This window comes from Paroedura picta, chromosome 12 (assembly GCF_049243985.1).
Source record: "Paroedura picta isolate Pp20150507F chromosome 12, Ppicta_v3.0, whole genome shotgun sequence".
In the NCBI taxonomy this organism is placed as follows: Eukaryota; Metazoa; Chordata; class Lepidosauria; order Squamata; family Gekkonidae; genus Paroedura; species Paroedura picta.
Window position 1 is genome coordinate 21,685,333 of NC_135380.1, and position 19,685 is coordinate 21,705,017.

Sequence of the window (19,685 nt, forward strand, 5' to 3'; positions counted from 1 at the left end):
CCAACTCTTCTTCTTCAGTAATATCAGGGCTCTCTTAGTCTCACCTCCCTCACAGGGTGTCTGTTGGGGAGAGAGGAAAGAGAACGCGATTGTAAGCTGCTTTGAGATTCCTCCTGGTAGCGATGCAAAAGAAATCTTCTTCAATGCAGGAAGCATTTTGATACGTGAAGCCTCATTCGTGCCAGATGTAAGAACTGTTTTGCCGAAGTTCTTTCCAGTTGTCCTGGAAATGTCCTGTGAGCTGTTTTCATGTCTGAGAGAGAGATACTATTTGGATCTTCCATATTTGGCATTAAAAGTTTCAGGCCAAGTTATCCTCCCAACAGTGTAACGTCTGCTTTTTTTTTTTTTTTTTTTAAAGAACATGTGGTGCGCAAGCCTAGTCTTTCTGTGAGAAATAACTTGTCTGCAGCTGCTGAAGATCCTCAGGGCTCAGTTCTGCTGAGGGGCTGTCAGGCTAACCCTTAATACCATCGTTTGTGCATGTTCAGATGACAGGGATTCTGGTTACACGCCCTGCAATAAATAAGACGACATTCACCTCAGGTGAGTTGTCTGGAGCTTCGGCGATGATTGCGCTCAAAGAGACGTGCATAGCAGAAACCTCTCACGCCCTCTTGCAATCTCCGAGTTGATCTCCTTTCTCCCCCCCACCCACAGGCTTTGCAAAGGAATCCTAAGAAAAGGCCAAGGTTTGCAGCAAGCCCTGACAATTCCTTGATCTGGTGGGAATGAAGGAGAGTGAAGATTTGTGGGGAAGAGCACCTGTCTGGTTGAGTCCCGAGGCACACGTTAATTAGCTAGTTGACATATTCCTGTCCCATCTTTTGAGTTTTATGAAAAAGGTCCCAACGACTGAATTGGCTGTGGTGTGGGTTTCCTAGGCCAGACACATAAAGTATTGTTCCTTGCTAGCCTGTCCTCAGAACAGCTGTTTTCAGATGTTTCCTGGGTGGGTGTTGTAGCTGTACGGCTTTCCCTGTGCTCCCTGCTGGGTTATATTTATCTGCATGAAAGCCCCCCACCTCCCAATTCTATCATTGGAATACATTATGCAGATGCTGCAAAATGAATGTTAATTCCCACTTCAATTTGTTTCTTTTGTTCTTGCGGAGGGATACAGCCGAGAGATTCAGCACCTCTAGTTCCCCCATATCTGAGGCCAGATTGCAAGTTATGCTGGAGCTCCAGTATAGAATCCATTGTTTCTTTCTTGTTTTACCCTGAAAACATCTGTCTAGTGTGGGGGTGATGAAACTGTGGCTTTCCAGATGTCCATGGACTACAATTCCCATGAGCCCCTGTCGTGTAGTCTGTGGACGTCTGGAGAGCCACAGTTTGGCCACCTCTGGTCTAGTGGATCCTTATCCTACCCTTTCTTTAAGATGCTTAAAATGACACTCAATCTCTTTTGTCTTTTTTATTTTCACACGAGCCCGGTGAAGTTAAACCTGAGATGATATAGCTGGTCCTGATACCATAAATGACAGAGTGGGGGTTTGAACTCAGGTCTCCCAGGTTCTGATCTGATGTTTCAAACACTACACCATGCTGGCAGCTGTGTAATGAAGGGTAGCGATCCCCAATCTGTGGGATGCGGACCACATGTGGTTCTTCGACTAATTGGAGGTGGGCCCCGAAGGACGCCTTCCCCCCCCCCAGCCCTTTACAACACACTTCATTGTTGTGGCGTGTCTGTATCTTATTTTGAAGGGATGTTTAAACTTTACCATAGCGATCAGAGAGGTTGAGAGTAGAGGAGAAAACTACCCCCCCACACCGGGCCTCAGTAAAAGGCGTTGAGTGGTCCCCGGTGATAAAAAGGTTGGGGACGACTGATGAAGAGGATATTCAGATCGGGGCTGACGTCTTTGGAATTTATTCTGCCCGCTTTCCTCTTCCCTACTGCCGTTTTTTTCATGGCAGTCCCCACCCAACTCCTGACAGGCTTACTTGTAGAGAAAAGAAGACCCTTATTGGGCCTGAAAGTGAGTGGTAGTTGGTGCATTTTCAATTGGTGGGGGGGGGGGGAGTCGACCTCCCTTTCCCTAACCCTGCAGGCCTGAGCCAGGTCAGCCCTCACCATGGCTGCATTGTGCGGGTAAATTGCACACTGCGATTTGATCACAGTCCCCCAGCATCTTGTGTTGTTTGACCTTGAATGATATAAGCAATTAATCAGAAGGCAGAGCCTTTTAATTCACCTTGAGTAATTGATGGGACTTGACAGCAATATGCAAATATTATCCGATTTAATAAACTGATCAGATTTGGTGGTTGAAACCTCTTTGTTATCAGCAGTTGACTGAACACTTACCATGGAGAAACAAGGTACTTGGTGCCCAGTTGGTTTAAAAGGTCGAAATAAAGGCTTATTTCAAAACAGCTGTGTTTCTGCACTACTTTTGTTTATTCAGGGGGAGAATCTTAATACATTTGAATAGTTTATTTGCTTTTTTATAGTCCACATTTTCACTGGGAGCATTCTTTCGCTCACAAATGACTTTTCTAAAAATGTATTTACACTAGTTGTACACACACACACGCACACAATACCTTTATTGGCATAAAGCAGATTAGCAAAATGAACAGAGAGAGTCAGGATACATCAATCAGTTTAAGTTTAAAAACTGTACACCCATGGCCTACCCACCAAGCCCTCTGGGCAGAGTCAGCCCATTCCTAAACTCAGGGGTAGTCAAATTGTGGCCCTCCAGATGTCCATGGACTGCAATTCCCAGGAGCCCCTGCCAGCGAATGCTGGCAGGGGCTCCTGGGAATTGTAGTCCATGGACATCTGGGGGGCCGCAGTTTGACTACCCATGCCTTAGCTTGTGGCCAAGTCCATTAAGGTAGGAGGGGAAAGGCTGTGGACAGCCTCCGGAGCTCCCATGGGCCCCTGGTTGGGAATCGAAGCTAACAGCTTGCAGTAAGAAAACTAGCCTATTGTGGATGGAAGAAGCTTTCTGCAACAGGAGTGCTGCATGGCTGGCAAGCTCTCAAGGTGTTCACCCTTGACAGAATACCTCTGGCTTTGTCCTTATAGCCAGTATGGTGTGGTGGGAAGTAGTCATCCAAACTGTGTTTGGGAGCACATCTGACAAGCTTCTACAAAAATCCAGAGTAGGCTTGTGCACCAGGGGTCCAATCCGGATTCAGCCTATGTCCAGGGATTCCGAAAAAGGGTGCCCCTATCCACTCCATTCTATCCAATGAGACAGACTCTCCATTGGACAGAATGGAGAGATGGGCCCACCCTCTTTCCGGACCCCTGGATGTAGACCCCCATGCTCCAATTGATGTGAAATTTGGAGGGGGGGTCAGGGAAGAGCCTCCCAGAGCTACCTTCAACATTTGGGGGCTTTAGTTAGAACCCCCAGGCCCCGGTAAAGGCAGGAACGCCGGGCTTCCCATTAAAGTCAGTGGCGTACCAAGCAGAGATCTTGGGCTCAGAGGTAGTTTGGGCTGTACTGCTTCAACTACTGATGGCAGCTCACAGGACTGAATGCTCCTGCAGACCAAGGAAAAACCCCTCTCTCTAGAAAGCAAGTATACCAAGGGTGAGAATGGATGCAGGCAGGCAGCTGTTTTGGTCTGAAGCAGCAGAACAAAGCCTGAGTCCAGGGGCACCTTTAAGACCGATGCCTTTTTAATCCAAGGTATAAGATTTCACGTACATCTCAAGAGGTGTGCTTGCACACAAAAGCTTATACCTTGAATAAAATTGTGCTGGTTTTGAAGATGCTGCTGGACTCCAACGTCGGTAAGGATGAAAATGGTTATTTATCACCTTCTCCCTGACATGCTAACTTTCTGTATGCAGGGATTAAAAAAACCCTAAGTATGTGACCTTGGTGTAGTGGTTCAGAGTGGTGGCCTCTGATCTGGAGAGGCAGGTTTGATCCCCCACTCCTCCTCCACATGCAGCCAGGTGGGTGACCTTGGGCCAGTCACAGTCCCCTCAGAGCTCTCTCAGCCTCTTTTACCTCACAGGGTGTCTGTTGTGTGGAAAGGAAAAGAAGGTGATTGTAAACTGCTTTGAGACTCGTTTGGGTAATAAAAAGTGGGGTACAAAACCCCAGCTCTTCTTCTTCTCCTCAGAGTAGCACAGTTCTGCCTCAGGTATAAAATTGTGGAGAATAAAATCTAAAAATGGGTGCCATGATGGAGCTGAACATGCCTTCCAGGGCTGACAATCAGCTTGAAATCCACCACTTTGCAGCTTTATTAAGATAGAAAATGGGCTCCTAACTTGGTTCTTCTGTCTTTCTTGTCTTTCAGAATCTCGTGAAGGCGACGTGGGCTTGGTAGCCAAAGTTTTAGAGGAGCGCTTGCTGTGGAAAGACTCGGCTTCCGCAGAGGATGGTTTGCAGGCAGACGCTGCAGTCCCCCAAGCTGACAAGCCGTTGGCATCAGCAGCCGATTTTGGGCTTGGCAAGGATTCACCAATGACTCCCTGCGCGCCAGCAACGGAGCTCTCTGCAGGACAGCCTGCAGCCAATGCAAAGGGAAGGGCTTCTCTGGAAAAGTCTGAGCTAGGCCAAACTTTAGCAAGCTCCATTTCCCAAGAAGAACAACAACAGAAGACACCCCCAGAGGACACAGTGGTCGAGACCGAAGAGTCTGCAGGAGCCAAGCTGAGCGGAGAAACGCTCGTTGTGAACAAAAGCAAGCTCCCAAGAGCAAAACCTTTTGCCCTCCAGAAGAAAATGGGAGGGGAGAACGCTGAAAGCGAACCAGCCACGGAGGGTATCCCTGTACCCAAAGCCTCCTACCTCTTTGACCCAGAGGCATACAATGAAAACATGAACCCATTTGTGATGGGGGGCTCCAAGCTCCAAAACTCTCCCCCTCCTTCTCAGCAAGGCTTTGTTCTTCCCAATTCGGGGGCGGCTGGCGAGTTGGAGGGCCGAGGTGTGAGGCTGGAGTTCGATTTCGTGGAAGGCAAAGAGAGCACAGAGGCCACGAGAGCCCCGCTGAGGAAAGCTGGCAGAAAGCCAGCCAGCAGGTTGTCTCCTAAGAGGCAAAGAGGTGGTGCCACCCGACCTGTGGCAGGCACCGAGCAGGTGGCGAAAGCACCTGCTGCTGAGGCCCTTGAGGCGCCGCTTGCTGAAGTCTCCCACCAGGTGGACAACAGCCAGTGGGAGGATCCTCACTTCGACCCCTTTGTGGGCGGCTCAGCTTTGCAGAACTCCCCAACGTTGCAAAAGGGTTCCTATAGTTTCGAGCTGGAGGAGCCTTTCAAGCCCTCTGCTTGTGCCGGAACGGACTCCTGCCCCACTGCGGAGAACAGCCTCAATGAGATATTGGAGTCCCAGGTGCTGGAGATCCACGGAGGCGAACTGAAGAAAGGCTCGGCTTCGCCGAAGAAGGCCAAATCACGGTTAATAACGTGAGTGAGGATGCCCTGGGGACACCTAGCTCCATCAGGAGGGGTGGCTGCCCTCTGGCTTGCCAGGGCGGAAGCGGGGCTGGGCCTCATTCACAGCAAACAAAGCAGAATTGCAGGGATATGAACAAGAGGCATGGAGCTATTTGGGGCTCTGAAGCTCTGCCTTTTGACCCAGCAGTTCCCAAAGGGAGGCCCAAGGCAGATGAGAGAGTAGCTAGTGAAATCTTTAAATCCTCCTTTGAGTCCAAAGGATTAATCCCCTCACCCAACACAGGAGGCCACCTACTGAATCTCTGCACATCACTCTCCATGTTTCTGTTCTTTCAGCTGTCCTCTGCTTGGGGGTGGCAGGGGGAGGGAGAGGTAACTCTGCAGTGTCTCTGCACTGAATGGAGTAATGAATCACTTATGCCAGAGATGCAGCAGTCTTAACCCATCCCAGAAGAGGCTGCCTGTTGCCTCTCTTCATGAGTCACTGAGGTTGGCTTGCCACCTTGTAAACAGGAGGTGCGCCTAGAATGATAACAGACCTGCAAGGTAGGTTCCTCACTGGGCTGGTATTTCTTACCTTTTAACTGTCGCGTGTAAACGAGTGGTGTGTGCTTCCAACTTTAGCTCCACAAAATAAAGGCAGGCCTCCATGACTGGAGATCATAGAATCATAGAATTGGAAGGGACCACCTGGGTCATCTAGTCCAACCCCCTGCACTATGCAGGACACCCACAACCCTATCGCTCATCCACTGTAACCTGCCACCCCCTTGAGCCGTCAGATGGCTATCCAGCTTCTGTTTAAAAATTTCCAAAGATGGAGAACCCACCACCTCCCGAGGAAGCCTGTTCCAAACCTGGAGTTTCAGTTATAAGGACTAGAAGCTTGTATTGTTAAAATGTGGTTCTTGGGATTCTGAATTTGACACTCTGATGGTATCATAGATTATCCACAGCCCTGTGGGTTAAGATCAGCCTTATACTAATAGAGACTGGCATAGCATAGACCTGCCATCTCCAGACAGCATAAATGGGCATGCCGGGCACCTTTTACACTTGGAGCACCAGGCAGCTGCTAAACTGTGGCTCTTCCTTGTGAAAACAATTTTTCTTAGTTGTCTGTAAGGCCACCTTGTCCCGTCCACTTGGCTGAGCAGGATGGCAGAGTGTAGGCTGAGGCTGTTCCAGACTTCTCAGCCTTGGTAACTAGAGATGCCAAGCACTGATTGCAAGGCTGCGCCATAGATGTGCTGTACCACCAAGCCATGTCCATTCTTCATTTAGTTTCTGGGGCGCAGGGAGGCTTTCAGAGTGTTCCCAAGTGTTGCTATTACAAAAACCCCACGAACTTCCAAATGGTTAACTTCTCCAGCATCATTAAAATAGGCGGGATTGCGTTGGAATAAGCAGAAGTGTCTACAGACACCCTTAGGAGTTAAATTGTTCCTGGACTGGAGCCCTATAAATTGCCGGTGGGTGGACAGCATGATTGAACATGTTTAAAACCCTCTGACCACAGAAAACTGAAAGCTTTGCCTGCTTCTTGATGTGCCAGCTTTCTGTGCATAAGGTCTCTTTCCCCCCAGAAGGTGGTATCTGATTCTCCTGTCTACAATAGTACAGTATAGGAAGAGTGTTGTTATGTTTGTTTAGAGGCCCTGTGTTTTAAAATGAGGATGCCTCTGGCTCTTGAGAGACATGCTCAGCCTGGGATTGCAAGACTGGAAATGGGGAAGTTTTGATTCCCAGAAAGGCATCTGATGACTGTGTTTTTGGGCATCCATTGTGCATCAGTGTAGCTGGCGTGGAAAGCAATTCCATGGGGTTGTCAAGGGACATTCAGAGGTGGTTTCCCAGTGCCTGTCTCTGTGTCGTGACCTTGGTATTCCTTGGTGGTATCTCATCCAAATACTAGCCCAGGCAGACTCTGCTTAGCTTCCAATTTGTGATGAGATTGGGGCAGCCTAATCAGTGGGATTAGATGACCCCCAAGTACCTGTGCTGTGGGAGAGGGAGAAGAAAATTCCCTTCACTTTCTCAACACTGTACATCAGAACGCTGTTCAGTTTTGCGGGACTGGTGTAAAGATTATTGAGGTTACGTATATGAAACGGACATTTGGAATGTGAAATGTAAATGGTTAATATTCATATTAATCATACAGTATTAGTATTATAAGTTGCTAGTTGAAAGCGACCTTTCTTGCAATTAACATATGAATCCAAGTAGATTCAGGTACGTAGTCAAATTAGCATGAAGCAGCAGAACAAAGGTTGAGACCAGAGGCAGCTTAAAGACCAACAAAGAGAGCCAGTTTGGCATAGTGGTTACAAGTGTGAACTTGCAAGCCGGATTTGATTCCCCACTCCTCTCCCACATGCAGCCAGCTGGGTGACCTTGGGCTCGCCACAGGACTGATAAAGCTGTTCCCACTGAGCAGTAATATCAGGGCCCTTTCAGACTCACTTCCCTCACAGGGTCTCTGTTGTGGGGAGAGGAAAGGGAAGGGGAATGTAAGCTGCTTTGAGACTCCTTCTGGTAAAGAAAAGCGACATTTAAGAACCAATTCTTCTTGTTATTATTATTCTGAGTATAAGCTTTTGTGTGCCTGCACATTGCATCATATATCTGCAGAAGCATGCAGACGCATGAAGGCATGTACCCTGAATAGAACTTTGTTGGTTTTAAAGGTGCCTCTAGACTCAACCTTCGCTCATATGCATCCAGTTTTCATTCGTACAGAGAGCGAAAAGGGGGGGCTTGATTGGTAAAAGCTTGAAGGGGGCACTTGCAGTTCCTCTGCCCCTTCAGATATTGTTCTCTCAAGGAGAAAACTGTTCCTCCTTTCACAGACAACAGGATACAGGGAAGAGCAACAATTAATGTTCACGCAGGGCATCAAAGTAGCTTGAGCTAGTCCTGGCTGAATTGCCAAGGAGGCAGAAATTCAGCGACCTTGGATGCAGAATACCCGATACAGTCTTGTGGAAGGCCAGCAAAGCAGAAATGATGCTTGTACAGGGGAGCCATTTTCCCCATGGCAGCATTAGACCTTTCCTCTTTAATTATTAAAATTTAATTATTAAGCGCAAGTACAGTCAGAGGACCAGTGAGAGGCAAGGGCAGAATAGACAAACAGGCTTTGGAAGTGCTTAGAGGAAGCCGTTCTGCTATGTCTGTAGGACTTGCCTCTCTCCTTTTGTGTCTCTAGAGGCCAAAATACACAACGTGTGTGCCCAGCCAAACTTCTTGTTACGTGTAGGATTGGTATAACTCACCTTGAAAGTGCTCCATTGTTCCATGTAGCTCCAAATGCAGTGGGAGGAAGAAGGTGCTCCAGGCTTCCTTCCCATGCTGTTTTCACTGGTGGAAACAGCCATGGGGGTGCTTTCCTGAGGAAGGGACAAACAGCTCCTCCATGGCCATTTTTACTAATGACAGCAGTGTGGGAGGGGAGGCCAAAATTCCAGTGCCCCATCACAGGGCCTGGAGCTGTATAGAGCCGGACAACAAAGCTGAGGAGAAGAACAAAGCCTTGAGCCTGTTGGCACCTCTAAGTTCAAGGTATGTGCAGCATGCTTCCTAAGACACAAATAAAATGTTGTTGGTCTGAAAGGTGCCATTGGACTCACACTTTGTTCTGCTAATTCAGAGCAAGATGGCTCCCCACCTGAATACGTGAGGAGAGTTAGGTGTCGGGTCAGACTCCCGTATCCTGACTTGCATAGCATTTGTTGTGTATTTTGTCCCTTAAGTTGTCAGGTTTTCAAAATTCAGCAAGCACTGGCAAAATGGTGAGTGTCAGAACTTCCTCAGTATGTTAAAAAGAAAAATCTACACTGGAAGCTCATCCATGTATCAAATTGTTTATATCTCATACCCAAATTGCCATGTGCCAGTTGCACAAAGGTTTGTGTTATTCCAGAGTAGCCTGCTGAGGTAGTGGCCTGCACTTCCCTGCCTCCACGCACTATATGCACATGTATGATATTATCTACATGGAAGTACTTTCCAAGTAGAAACTTTGTTTGAAAGGGTTCTCCGTTCCAAATGCAGGCAATCTGTTTCAGGCCCGCCAAACTGGGAACATTGCAGAGGGTCATTTTGGGGTACAATTTGGGAAATGAGGGTCAGTTTGAGGTACACTGTAGCAGCTGGTATGTTTGGGGAGAGGGTAGGTGCTACTGGTGTTATGCAGCAGTTCAGATGCCCACAGAGTAACAAATACCAGCTCAACTAGTTTGTAAGAGATGGGTGGTTGGAAGGGATGCCAGCCTCCAGGTTAGACCTGGGGATCCCTTAGAATTGCCGCTTATCTCTCTGTGTCATTATACTCCCTCTGAGTTACCTGGACCTGGCGGCAACCTTTCCCCCCTCTCTCAGCAGTGGCCGAGGGCCTGGCAACCCTCATGGTTAGAGATCAAACACGAATTTTGTCCACCAACGCTTACCTTCTGGTACGCTTAGTGACAGTGAGCAAGGATGCGTGGAATTTTGCTAAAATAATTAAAATTCCATACCCAAGCCATCTGAATTCTGCATGTGGGAGTAATTATGCTTGTTTGCATAATTATCCTTAATGTCTACTTGCATTTTTTTTTTAATGTAAAATTTTCTGTTGAGAGGGAGAATGCTTAAGTTCTGTTCCCAGCCCGTGGAAATCTTACTTGGCTACCTCTCTGGCTTCTGAGATTTCAGCCGGCTTTATCAACAAGCTTTTCTGTAGCCGCAAGGGTAGAAACTTGGCTTAATAACAGAAATGAACAGAGATTAATTGTACATACCGCATGTTGTACCTTTTCTGTACTCATCAGCAAAATTTCTGAATCTGCCTGTTGGTCTGTCGAGGGCAGCTTCCTCTGCTCTGGCGTCCCACCGCTCTCAAGGGTCTCAGATGGAGGCCTGTCACTTCACCTCCTACCTGATATTGTTCACTGGAAATGGACCTTCTAGATGCAAAGCAGGTGCTCTGCCCCTGAGTTATAGTCCTACCCAACTGTGCCATTCTAATGTAGGCACAGGGCATCCTTCTTTAGAAAGTGCCTGGTCTCCCAGCAGCAGTGAGCATTTGAAATGTACATCTCCGCTCTTGCATGCTTTCCCCACTCATAAAATTAAACTTTTCCTTTTGTTTCCGGCAAGGAAGTATATCCAGGTCTTTCACATGCTTTATTTTCTCCTCCCTTCCATTTCTCTGCCTGTCTTTCTTGTCTGTCCATTATTGATGCATCAGGACTACTGAGCAAGTGAAATTTCTCTGTTTTCTGTTGTAAGTACTCTTCTTTTCTTCCTTCGTTCCTTGTTCCCTTTTGGGCTCCCCTCCCCCTTGGGCTTCTGTCTCTGTTGCATGCAGCTTCCTCTTGGCCTTCATTGTTTTTATTTTTAGTTGGTTGTTTGGCTCTTGTTCATAACCTCCTCTTAAAAGACATTATTTCATCTGACAGCTTAGCTTGCAGTGAAAAGAGGAAAAGGGATGACATCTGTGTGGCTCTCCCTGCATGTTACTAAGAAGTGATATGAATAGTGTCTTTTCCCTTCCCTCCCTCCTATACTCCACATGGTCCTGGTTTAAAAAAAGTAGGGTTTCTTGCTAGTTCCTGGCCAAGGGATTCTCTGATTGTGAACAAGTTGTAGGGGCAAAGGGGTGAAGCTTCATTCTGAGCTCCGGAGGTCTCTGCTGTCCTTGGCATGAATGCTGTCTTTGCCCTGCGCTTGTTTTCAGTGCTTTTGTAGGACTGTGCAAGTTCTGTAGTTGTATGCATGGAAATATCCTTTCTGATCTGGCCAGACACACCTGCAGGAAATACAGTGGCAATATACCAAGGTGGTAGAATGGATAGCAACACCTCCAATTACAGGTAGAGTCTTTTTCCAGAACGCCCTCCGGTATTTCTTAAAAACTCTTTGCCACTAGAGAAAAAGCACAGCAAGTAAATGGAAGAAATTTTTAATCTTTAACACCTGCCATGCTAGGTTTCTGTTTGCACGAGCATTTTTTAAACCAAGGGAACATTCAGAGTGGCGCCCACCATGTTACCACCTGATCTGGACCCCACAGCCTTCTGCATGTGTCATGCTGGGCTGAGGTGCTCTTGTCCCCTTCCCATGCCTTATCAAATGCCAAAACAGCACCACCACCCCAGGCCTTTTTTGTATTTGAAAAGGCATGATGTGGGATAAGCACACCAACTGGGATTGGGACTTTGTGGCATTTTGAGAGTCTTTAAAATGACATGCCACTTCCTTAGGCGGAAGGGTTTGGGCGATGCTGCGAACAGCAGAGAGGGCGGTAGGCACAATCCCCAGATATTCTTCAAAGGTCCTAGAAGAACTGTCTATTGGATCGACAACAAAAATTGAGTCCAATAGCACCTTTAAGACGAACAAAGATTTATTCAAGGTGTGAGCTTTCATGTGTAGACACACTTCCTCAGAAAAAATGGAACAAGAATCATGAGAATACATCTACATGCAGAAATTATATATAGAAAAGGTAAATCAGTGGCAAATTAGTAAACTGTGTCATAATATCCAAATTATGCCATATGATAATTCTTTGATAAAACAGCTAATCAGACCTTTTGAGTTCAGTTGTAGTTCACAAAAAAAATGGAGAAATAGAACTGTCCATGTTAGTAATTAATGGCAGACACTTTCCCAGTTGTGACAAGACATAATTAAAAGAGACCAGTTGCTTGCCCCATCTGTCTCCACCCAAGCTTGGAAGCATCCCTGCAAGTGACAAGCTGTGCTGGAAAGTTATCTTGTCCTGAGACCAGAGAGTTAGATTCAAAATTACATTACATATTACTAACATCACATTACAGTCACATAGTCCCAAATAAAATTAAAAAGAGGGGATCGTAAGGAATGTGGATATAAGAGTTGAATGAGGTTAGCATGCATAGTGAGGTAAAAAACCTATGTCCTTGTTGAGTCCAGGGAATGCCATTGTTTCAAGTGTCATAATAACTTGTCTATTGGATTGGTATCTTTGTGAATGAATGGCAGGGTAATGTGTGCTGCCACATACATCAAAATGCCCTAGGTCATCCTAGAACATTTCCAGTTTTCTGGTTGTGTTTTGGAGAAATTACCGTCTTTGTGACCTCCTCGTACAGAGAATAAGGCTGACAGAGTGGCAGAAAGAAAATCGGAGTCCAGTGGCACCTTTAAGACCAACAAAGATTTATTCAAGGCGTGAGCTTTCGAGTGCAAGCACTCTTCCTCAGACTTGAAAGCTCACACCTTGAATAAATCTTTGTTGGACTTAAAGGTGCCACTGGACTCTGATTTTAGAGTGACAGAAATGAGAGCAAGGGCCAGCCAGGACCTGTGGTTAGAGCACTGTGCTCAAAAGAAAATTAAATTCAAATTGTTTACTAGGATCTCCTAAATTCTGCATCCAAAAAAGTTGAAGCCTGAGACCTTTGTAAGTTAGCAACAGCCTTGTCTGCAGCACACTTTATGGCGTTATTGAAAAAAATATGCATTTCTTGTCTCAGAAGCAGCATCCAAATGTTCTGAGTTAGTTTTGCACAAAGCTGAACAAATTGAGCTCCATAGTGCCAGCATTTGATCTCTAGTTGCCCGGTTGTGGTATAACTGTGATAAATGGTTTTACATTTATGTGTGAAAGAGACTTTCATGTAAATGTACTTAAGTTACTTATAGATTTTTTTTTAGCTGACCTGCTGTCATAATAGCATTGACTGCCAGAATGTGACTTTCCCTAGCTTTCCTAAAGGTTCTTTATCTGATTGACTGGAAGAGAATCTAACTCTCCATAAGTGACTGGGTGAATAGATATGTATGCGATACTAGTGCAAAGCCTATGACAGGACACTATGTGCTGTTGTATCTCAGAGCATGAGTTGTGCACACTGCCTTGGCATGCATGAGCATCCCTCCAGCTCTGGGGCTCCTGGAGAATACGTTCTGCTGTGCTCTGTGCTGTGCCTTTCCTTTTGTGCCCTCCCTTGCAGTGGTGTCGAGTATTTTGCTCCGTGTCTTTGTTCCTAGCAAGAAGGAAAGCGAGTAGAGACCATCAAGCAGGTTGCATTGTCTCATGGTCTCCTGAAGTGTGTCAGTCTGTTTTTCTTTGGCTTGTCCAGAGATCAGCAACCAAACTTTGAGCCCAGTTGTTAAGAGTGTGGAAGGGTTTGCTTGAGAAGGTTTTTGCAAGTGGAAACTGATTGCAGATGGAAGAGCAGAAGCAGAGCTGGCACAAGCATCGCACGTAAGATGTAGCATGCCGCTTTCAGGCAGAGATACTCAGTCCTTAGGTGGATTGCCTCAGTAGTATAGCAGCCATTTTGATGGCGAGAAGGAAGAAGACAGGTTGGGGGTGGGGAGAAAAGGCAAACATGGAAAATGTGGTAGAATAGAGTTTAAGGGTCTGGAAATGTTGAAGACAATTACTGACATGTATCAGGGGTGATGATAGGATCTTGCCTTCTTTCCCTTTCAGGTACAAATCCCTCTCATTTACTTTGTCCGCCGAAAATATAAAGGATAAATGTGTTTCTTTGGGAGGGGGAGTTATTTGGAGAGGAAGGTGAATCACTTAACTGTTGGATACAGAACAAAGCCCTGTTGCTTCATCATCACTCAAGAGAATTTGTTTGGGGCTGAGATGTTGTGTTGTTTGGTTACGTGGGTGCATTATTCTTTGGCAGCCATGGCGGAATGGGAATTGGAATGGCACTGTATAAGATTAATTAATTCACACTTTTTAGAGGGGAAAAGAGGGGATGGGATGGGGAAGTGCTTGATACCTAGATCCAGGATCGATGGATAAGGGCTGAATGTGAAAACTAGGGAAACGTGGGTGAGGCATGAACTGCTATGTAAAAAGGCTGAAGGGTTTGGAAGGAGGGGGAGCTCACTTCAGTGTTTAGCTCACTTCAGAAACTAGGGCTGGGTGCGGGGAGGGGGACTGAGGTCCTGCAGCTCTTCTGGCACCAGGAAGTCTGTCTTGTACCACCCACACAAAGCCTACCCAGCCAGAAGTCCGATAAGGGCTGGGCTGTAAAGCTGGATATCTCCTGCAAAAAATGTGGCTAGTCTTTTTCTAAAGCTGGGGTCAGCAACCTTAAAAGAGCTTGTCTGCTTTAAAATTCAGAGCTAGTGAGCAACCAAGGGCCAGTATAGGAATGCTCGTGTGCAGAACTGAAAATGTGCAATATTCGAATAGACATTACTGATGTACTCGTAAAGCCCATAAAGTTTCTACAGCCCAAACCCTGGTGGTTGTCAGTTTTATTAATTAGGAAGTTGCACACATGAAATCTCATGAGAAGTCTCAGATAGTATGTAGGACCCAGCAGAGATATTCCTGTGCTCTGATGTAAATCTGCAGGGGGGGTCTCGCTTGGATTTTGCTTACTTACACATTTTATTTATTTATTTTGTGATGTATGTGTTTGCGGTATTTATAGCTTGCTTTTCTGAGGCAGGCGTTGGTGGAAGCCAAGGGAAGGGCAATATTTTAGGGGTGGGATTCTAAAATTGCAGTCATGCATGCGTCTCTTTGACCGTTTATGCACTGAGAACTTCACTGCCCCAGCTCCCATGGATGAGCACAAATCGGGGGCAGATGAGGTGCACCAGTCCAAATGCTCCCCCATGTGGGTGCAGGAAGAGGTGGGGCAATCTGTCCCGACTAAAAGTCCAGCCTGCAGCCTGGCATGAAACCTCCAGTGCGTAAATGGTCTTTAGGGGCATTTCATTGAAAGTGGGATTTTACTTCCAATTAAACATGCATAAGATGGCCGCGATCCAATTTTTTTTTTTTACTTCACTGTGTCTGTGGAGCTAAACTCCAGTCGGATCTGAAACTTACTTTGAGTGACCTGTTTTATAAAAATGGCCTTGCAGCAACTGTTTAGCTTTCAAGATGTCTTTTAACGTCTTGGGAAATGATAATCTACTTCCAAAATCGTTGGCTCTGCATTCTACCATATTTGATTGCAGTGGCAGTACATCTTCGGTTTAAGCTGAAGATTAGCCAGCAAAGGGGGATCTAGGAAGGAGGCAGGCAGCGACTCAGCTTTGCTCCCCTCCTGCCCACGCTAATTTGATGGTGAGGGAGGATGCCTGTTGGTCTAATTGCGCCTTTCCCAGGGGGCTCTTTGACCTGCAGGAGGGAGCCAAGTCTGTTCTTCGTTAACTTTCTATTATATAGATTAGGGGTAGTCAAACTGCGGCCCTCCAGATGTCCATGGACTACAGTTCCCAGGAGCCCCTGCCAGCGAATGCTGGCAGAGGCTCCTGGGAATTGTAGTCCATGGACATCTGGAGGGCCGCAGTTTGACTACCCCTGATATAGATAGTTGAAACTGGACGAATACATGGATGGAGAACTTGAAATAAATATTCTAGGGTTACAGCTCAAGCTAGAATTGCTCCTGCCCCATGTTTTGAGTTCCTCCTGCCACATGTTTAAACTACTGGGGGGAGATCTAGGATAAACAAGGCAGTCTTCTAGGAAGAAAAGTTGCAAATTTAAGTGGGTAGCCGTGTTGGTCTGAAGCAGCACAACAAAACAAAATCAGAGTCCAGTGGCACCTTTAAGACCAACAAAGATTTATTCAAGGCGTGGGCTTTCGAGTGCAAGCACTCTTCCTCAGTTCATGGTCCGTTCATAGTCTGAGGAAGAGTGCTTGCACTCGAAAGCTCACATCTTGAATAAAACTTTGTTGGTCTTAAAGGTGCCACTGGACACTGATTTTGTTTTGTGGAGTTGCAGATTTGTTTGCTTTCCCTCTCTGAATGCAAATTAGGTGATGTGTCTGAATAAAATTGTGCATAAGAATATGAGACCTTGCAGGATCAGGCAGAGGTCCATCTTGTCAAACACTTTGTTTCATACAAGGGCCAAGAAATTGCCCTGGAGGGCAAACAAGAGGAGTATAGAAACCAAGGTCTCTTCCCGATGCTGCCGTCTAGCACTGATATTCAAAGGTTCAGTGCCTTTAATTGTGGAGGTTCACCCTGGTCAACATGGCTGATTCATGAATCTGTTTAGTCTCTTTTTAAAGTCATTCATGCTCTCAGCCATCACTGTAACCAAGTAAGTTCCAAAGATTAATTGCACACTGAAGAGGTTCATCCATTTGTCCTTCCTGTGCAACAAGTGGTTCCCCCCCTCTCCCCATCTTTTTGTGCCTTGCTCTCGCTCTCCCTTTAAGTAGGAACATAGCTGGGGCTGCCTTTCTCTGCTAGTCATTGAAACCTGCATTTCCAGCAGAGATAGTGTATGTTCTGGACCTGCCTTTCCTTTTGCTGCCTGAAAGCTTACCTCATCTGCCCCCTCATCCCTTTCCTCCCCAAAACCAGAAAGCCTAATACTGACCTTTATTCCTTTTCTTGTTGCAGGAGTGGATGCAAGGTGAAGAAATATGAACCGCAATCTCTGGTTCTAGATGCTTGCACTAAGGTAGGGTTACTCCTTACATTGTTATCCTCCTGGAAGCAAGCTTAGATTGGGGGGAGGTCGTGGCTGCCAATTAATTGTACGTTCCAAAAGATGGGAATTCCTAACTACATCCCTTTATCTGATCCAATATGTCTCCTTAACTGCACAGGATGAAGAAGATGGAGTGCTCATATCCCAAATCCCAGACCTTCCCAATAGGGATGGACATGCCACCGATGAAGAAAAACTGGCTTCCACGTCCTCCAGTCAGAAGCCAGCTGAATCAGAGGTGAAAGGTGAGCCCGAGGAAGACCTGGAGTACTTTGAGTGTTCCAATGTTCCTGTGTCTGCCATAAATCATACGTTTTCATCCTCAGAAGGTATGAGTACCATCTCTCTCTTCATTATACATCTCTCTTGTCTAATACTATAGAGCATGTGGTTTTGGGAGGGCTAACAGGTTCATCAGTTTAATTAACCACTTGCGTATTAAAAACAAAACACTATGAAGATCGATCTTCCCTCATCATGGAATTCAAAGTAGATAATGTAGGATTGCTTGGTGGTCTCCCATCCCAAATCAACCTTGCTTAGCTTCACCATGGTTATTGTATCACAGCTTTTCCATCCATAACATGGGATCCAGTTAACATCCAACTCTCTGTCAGTGGTCATGGTAGATAAATGAGCCATCCAGGTTCTGAAGCAGAAAGAACACAAATTTTTGGAAGATGAACAACAGGGGGAAGTCTGTGGACTTCATGCGTGTCTTATAAATTTTCTAGAAGGATCTGCATGATGGTGGCCTATATGGACCTCTAGTGGTCTAGCCCAGGAGATTCTCCTTATTTATTGATTGATTGGCTTCATTCTGTTGTTCTTCCTGTTGGACCAGATGGCTATTGTTAATTTTTTTTTCTCACAGTCCTGTTGCTGCAGATCCAAAAACAAATTAAACATGTGTGCCCAGAAGCTTCAGTTACATTGATTAAATTTGGCCTTCATAATAATCTACTGAAGTGGACTCGATCTACTAATTCAGTGCATAACCTCAAACTCTCCCCTCCCCCAGCCATTTTTAAAAAATCAACTAGTCTTTGATTGGTGGTGGGTGGATACGCCCTGACCCAATGATTTGGGATAATTTGTTTGTTTTTTGTTGAATTTATAATAGATCGGGTCCAGAGTTTATCATGCCTTTATTTATTTTTATTTATAGACAGCCACTCCTGGGCCAAGCCAGCTTGTAATGGTCCACAATAAAACACTGGTAATATAATAAAATTCCTAGATGTCGTAGCCCAACCCCAGTCCAATACTCCACACCCACTACCAGTCTTTCTCTGGAGAGGGGGACTACCTGCTCTAGATGTTCAGGGCATCCTGAGGAGGGACCCTGCCTTACCACTAACCAAGTCTGAAAGGCCTTTTAGTATCAGTGTACCACTTTCACTGCCCCATAGCCATACTTTTCAGACTCTCCCCACGGTAAGGGGAGAAAGCACAGAGGATTTCTGGAGGCACTGTACAGGACCTCAGGCTCTGGATGCTGTGATGCACGTTCACTGCAAAATCTAGAGATACTCAGGTTCATAGGAAAGGTTGTTCTTATGACAAACAACATTTTTGGACACTGAAGATGGGGTGCAGTGTTGTGTCAGGGATGTCGAGGGCTAAGGAAATTTCATACCCAGGATCCCAGCAGCCATGCAAGCTCATCCCAGGCTACTGTAACATCCATGGCTTCAGTCTATGCTACATTGTTCATCAAGGGGTTTCACTGCCATCTTCCTTCACCCAGGGGAAGTATCAGTGGTGGAGAGGGCTTTTGGTAAATGTAGCAGTATGGGTAGGGCAATCCTGAAGCTGCTTTAGCTAGGGCTTCAGGTCTCCCACTATAGTGGGATATCTCCCATCAACCCAGTATTTTGTCTGCTAGCCACTGGTGCACTGACAAGAGAAACTGGGAAATGTGCTGGTGTTTCGCTGGGATATTGAGGTTACTTCTGGTGAAGACTCTAAGATTTGGGTTTGCTGTAGAAGCTTTAACACCCCCTAGAACATCCCATGCTGTCACTTCCAGTTTTCACTGGAACTTTCATCAGCATATTGATTAAATACCAGTTCCCATCCCTTAAATTATCCTAAGCGTTGCTGAATTGGGCTGGACAGTCTGACCTGAAATTATGGAGGGGGGGCATTTGGGGGAGAGGATTCTAAAATCCACTATTTTTTTCCCTTTCCTGAGCTCAGCTCATCACCTGTTTTGACATAACAGTGAACATCTTCACTTATTAGCCCAGAACCCTTCAAACTGTTAGGATTTCAGGAAGTGTGGTTTTGTTAATGCTTTAAGGAGTTAAGATTATGCAAGAGTTCATGGTTAGCTTTAATATTAAGCTTTTAGAGATGAATCCCTTGAAGGCATTTTCTTGGTACTTTTAAATATGTCTGTGCTGGTACCATTCCTGGTTGCGTTTTGAACTCCTTTCCTCTATATAATTTGCAGCCAGTGCATTTAAACATAATTAAAGCCCAAGCAACATTTAATCAACGTCCTTGGTTTCCAGGTGCAGGCATCCAGAGCTGCCAGGCTGAATGTCTGTGGCCGTTACTTTCTTCTACCGTAAATAATTTATCTCCAAGCATATGAGAGAGCTGTAAGATGCCTGGGGTAGGGTAGAATCCTACAGGCTTATTTATCTCAGTAACTGACAATAATGCAGGCAGTTAACTAAATCATGTTGGTTAGTTTGGGTCTATAGAAATTTAATGAAGTGGATTTTACATTTTGAAGGCAAACAGGACCTTTATTTATTGAATGTATTTATACTCCTATCTAGACATATATTTAGTTGCTGAGATGCTGTGTTCCTTTTTTTT

At 45.8% G+C, this 19,685-nt stretch overlaps 1 protein-coding gene across 8 annotated transcripts in view; it reads left to right on the forward strand.

Annotated features, from left to right (window-relative positions):
• The window catches only part of TACC1 (transforming acidic coiled-coil containing protein 1), a 77,353-nt gene that overhangs the window by 40,900 nt on the left and 16,768 nt on the right, over positions 1–19,685 (forward strand). For 4 of the 8 annotated variants that reach the window (XM_077305529.1, XM_077305530.1, XM_077305527.1 and 1 more), the window contains 4 exons: positions 4,282–5,392; positions 10,617–10,652; positions 16,763–16,823; positions 16,972–17,182. In XM_077305529.1, coding sequence (XP_077161644.1) covers positions 4,282–5,392; positions 10,617–10,652; positions 16,763–16,823; positions 16,972–17,182 — 1,419 coding nt within the window. The remainder of the gene's footprint in view (positions 1–4,281; positions 5,393–10,616; positions 10,653–16,762; positions 16,824–16,971; positions 17,183–19,685) is intronic. The other 4 variants (XM_077305532.1, XM_077305531.1, XM_077305528.1 and 1 more) reach the window with 3 other exon arrangements.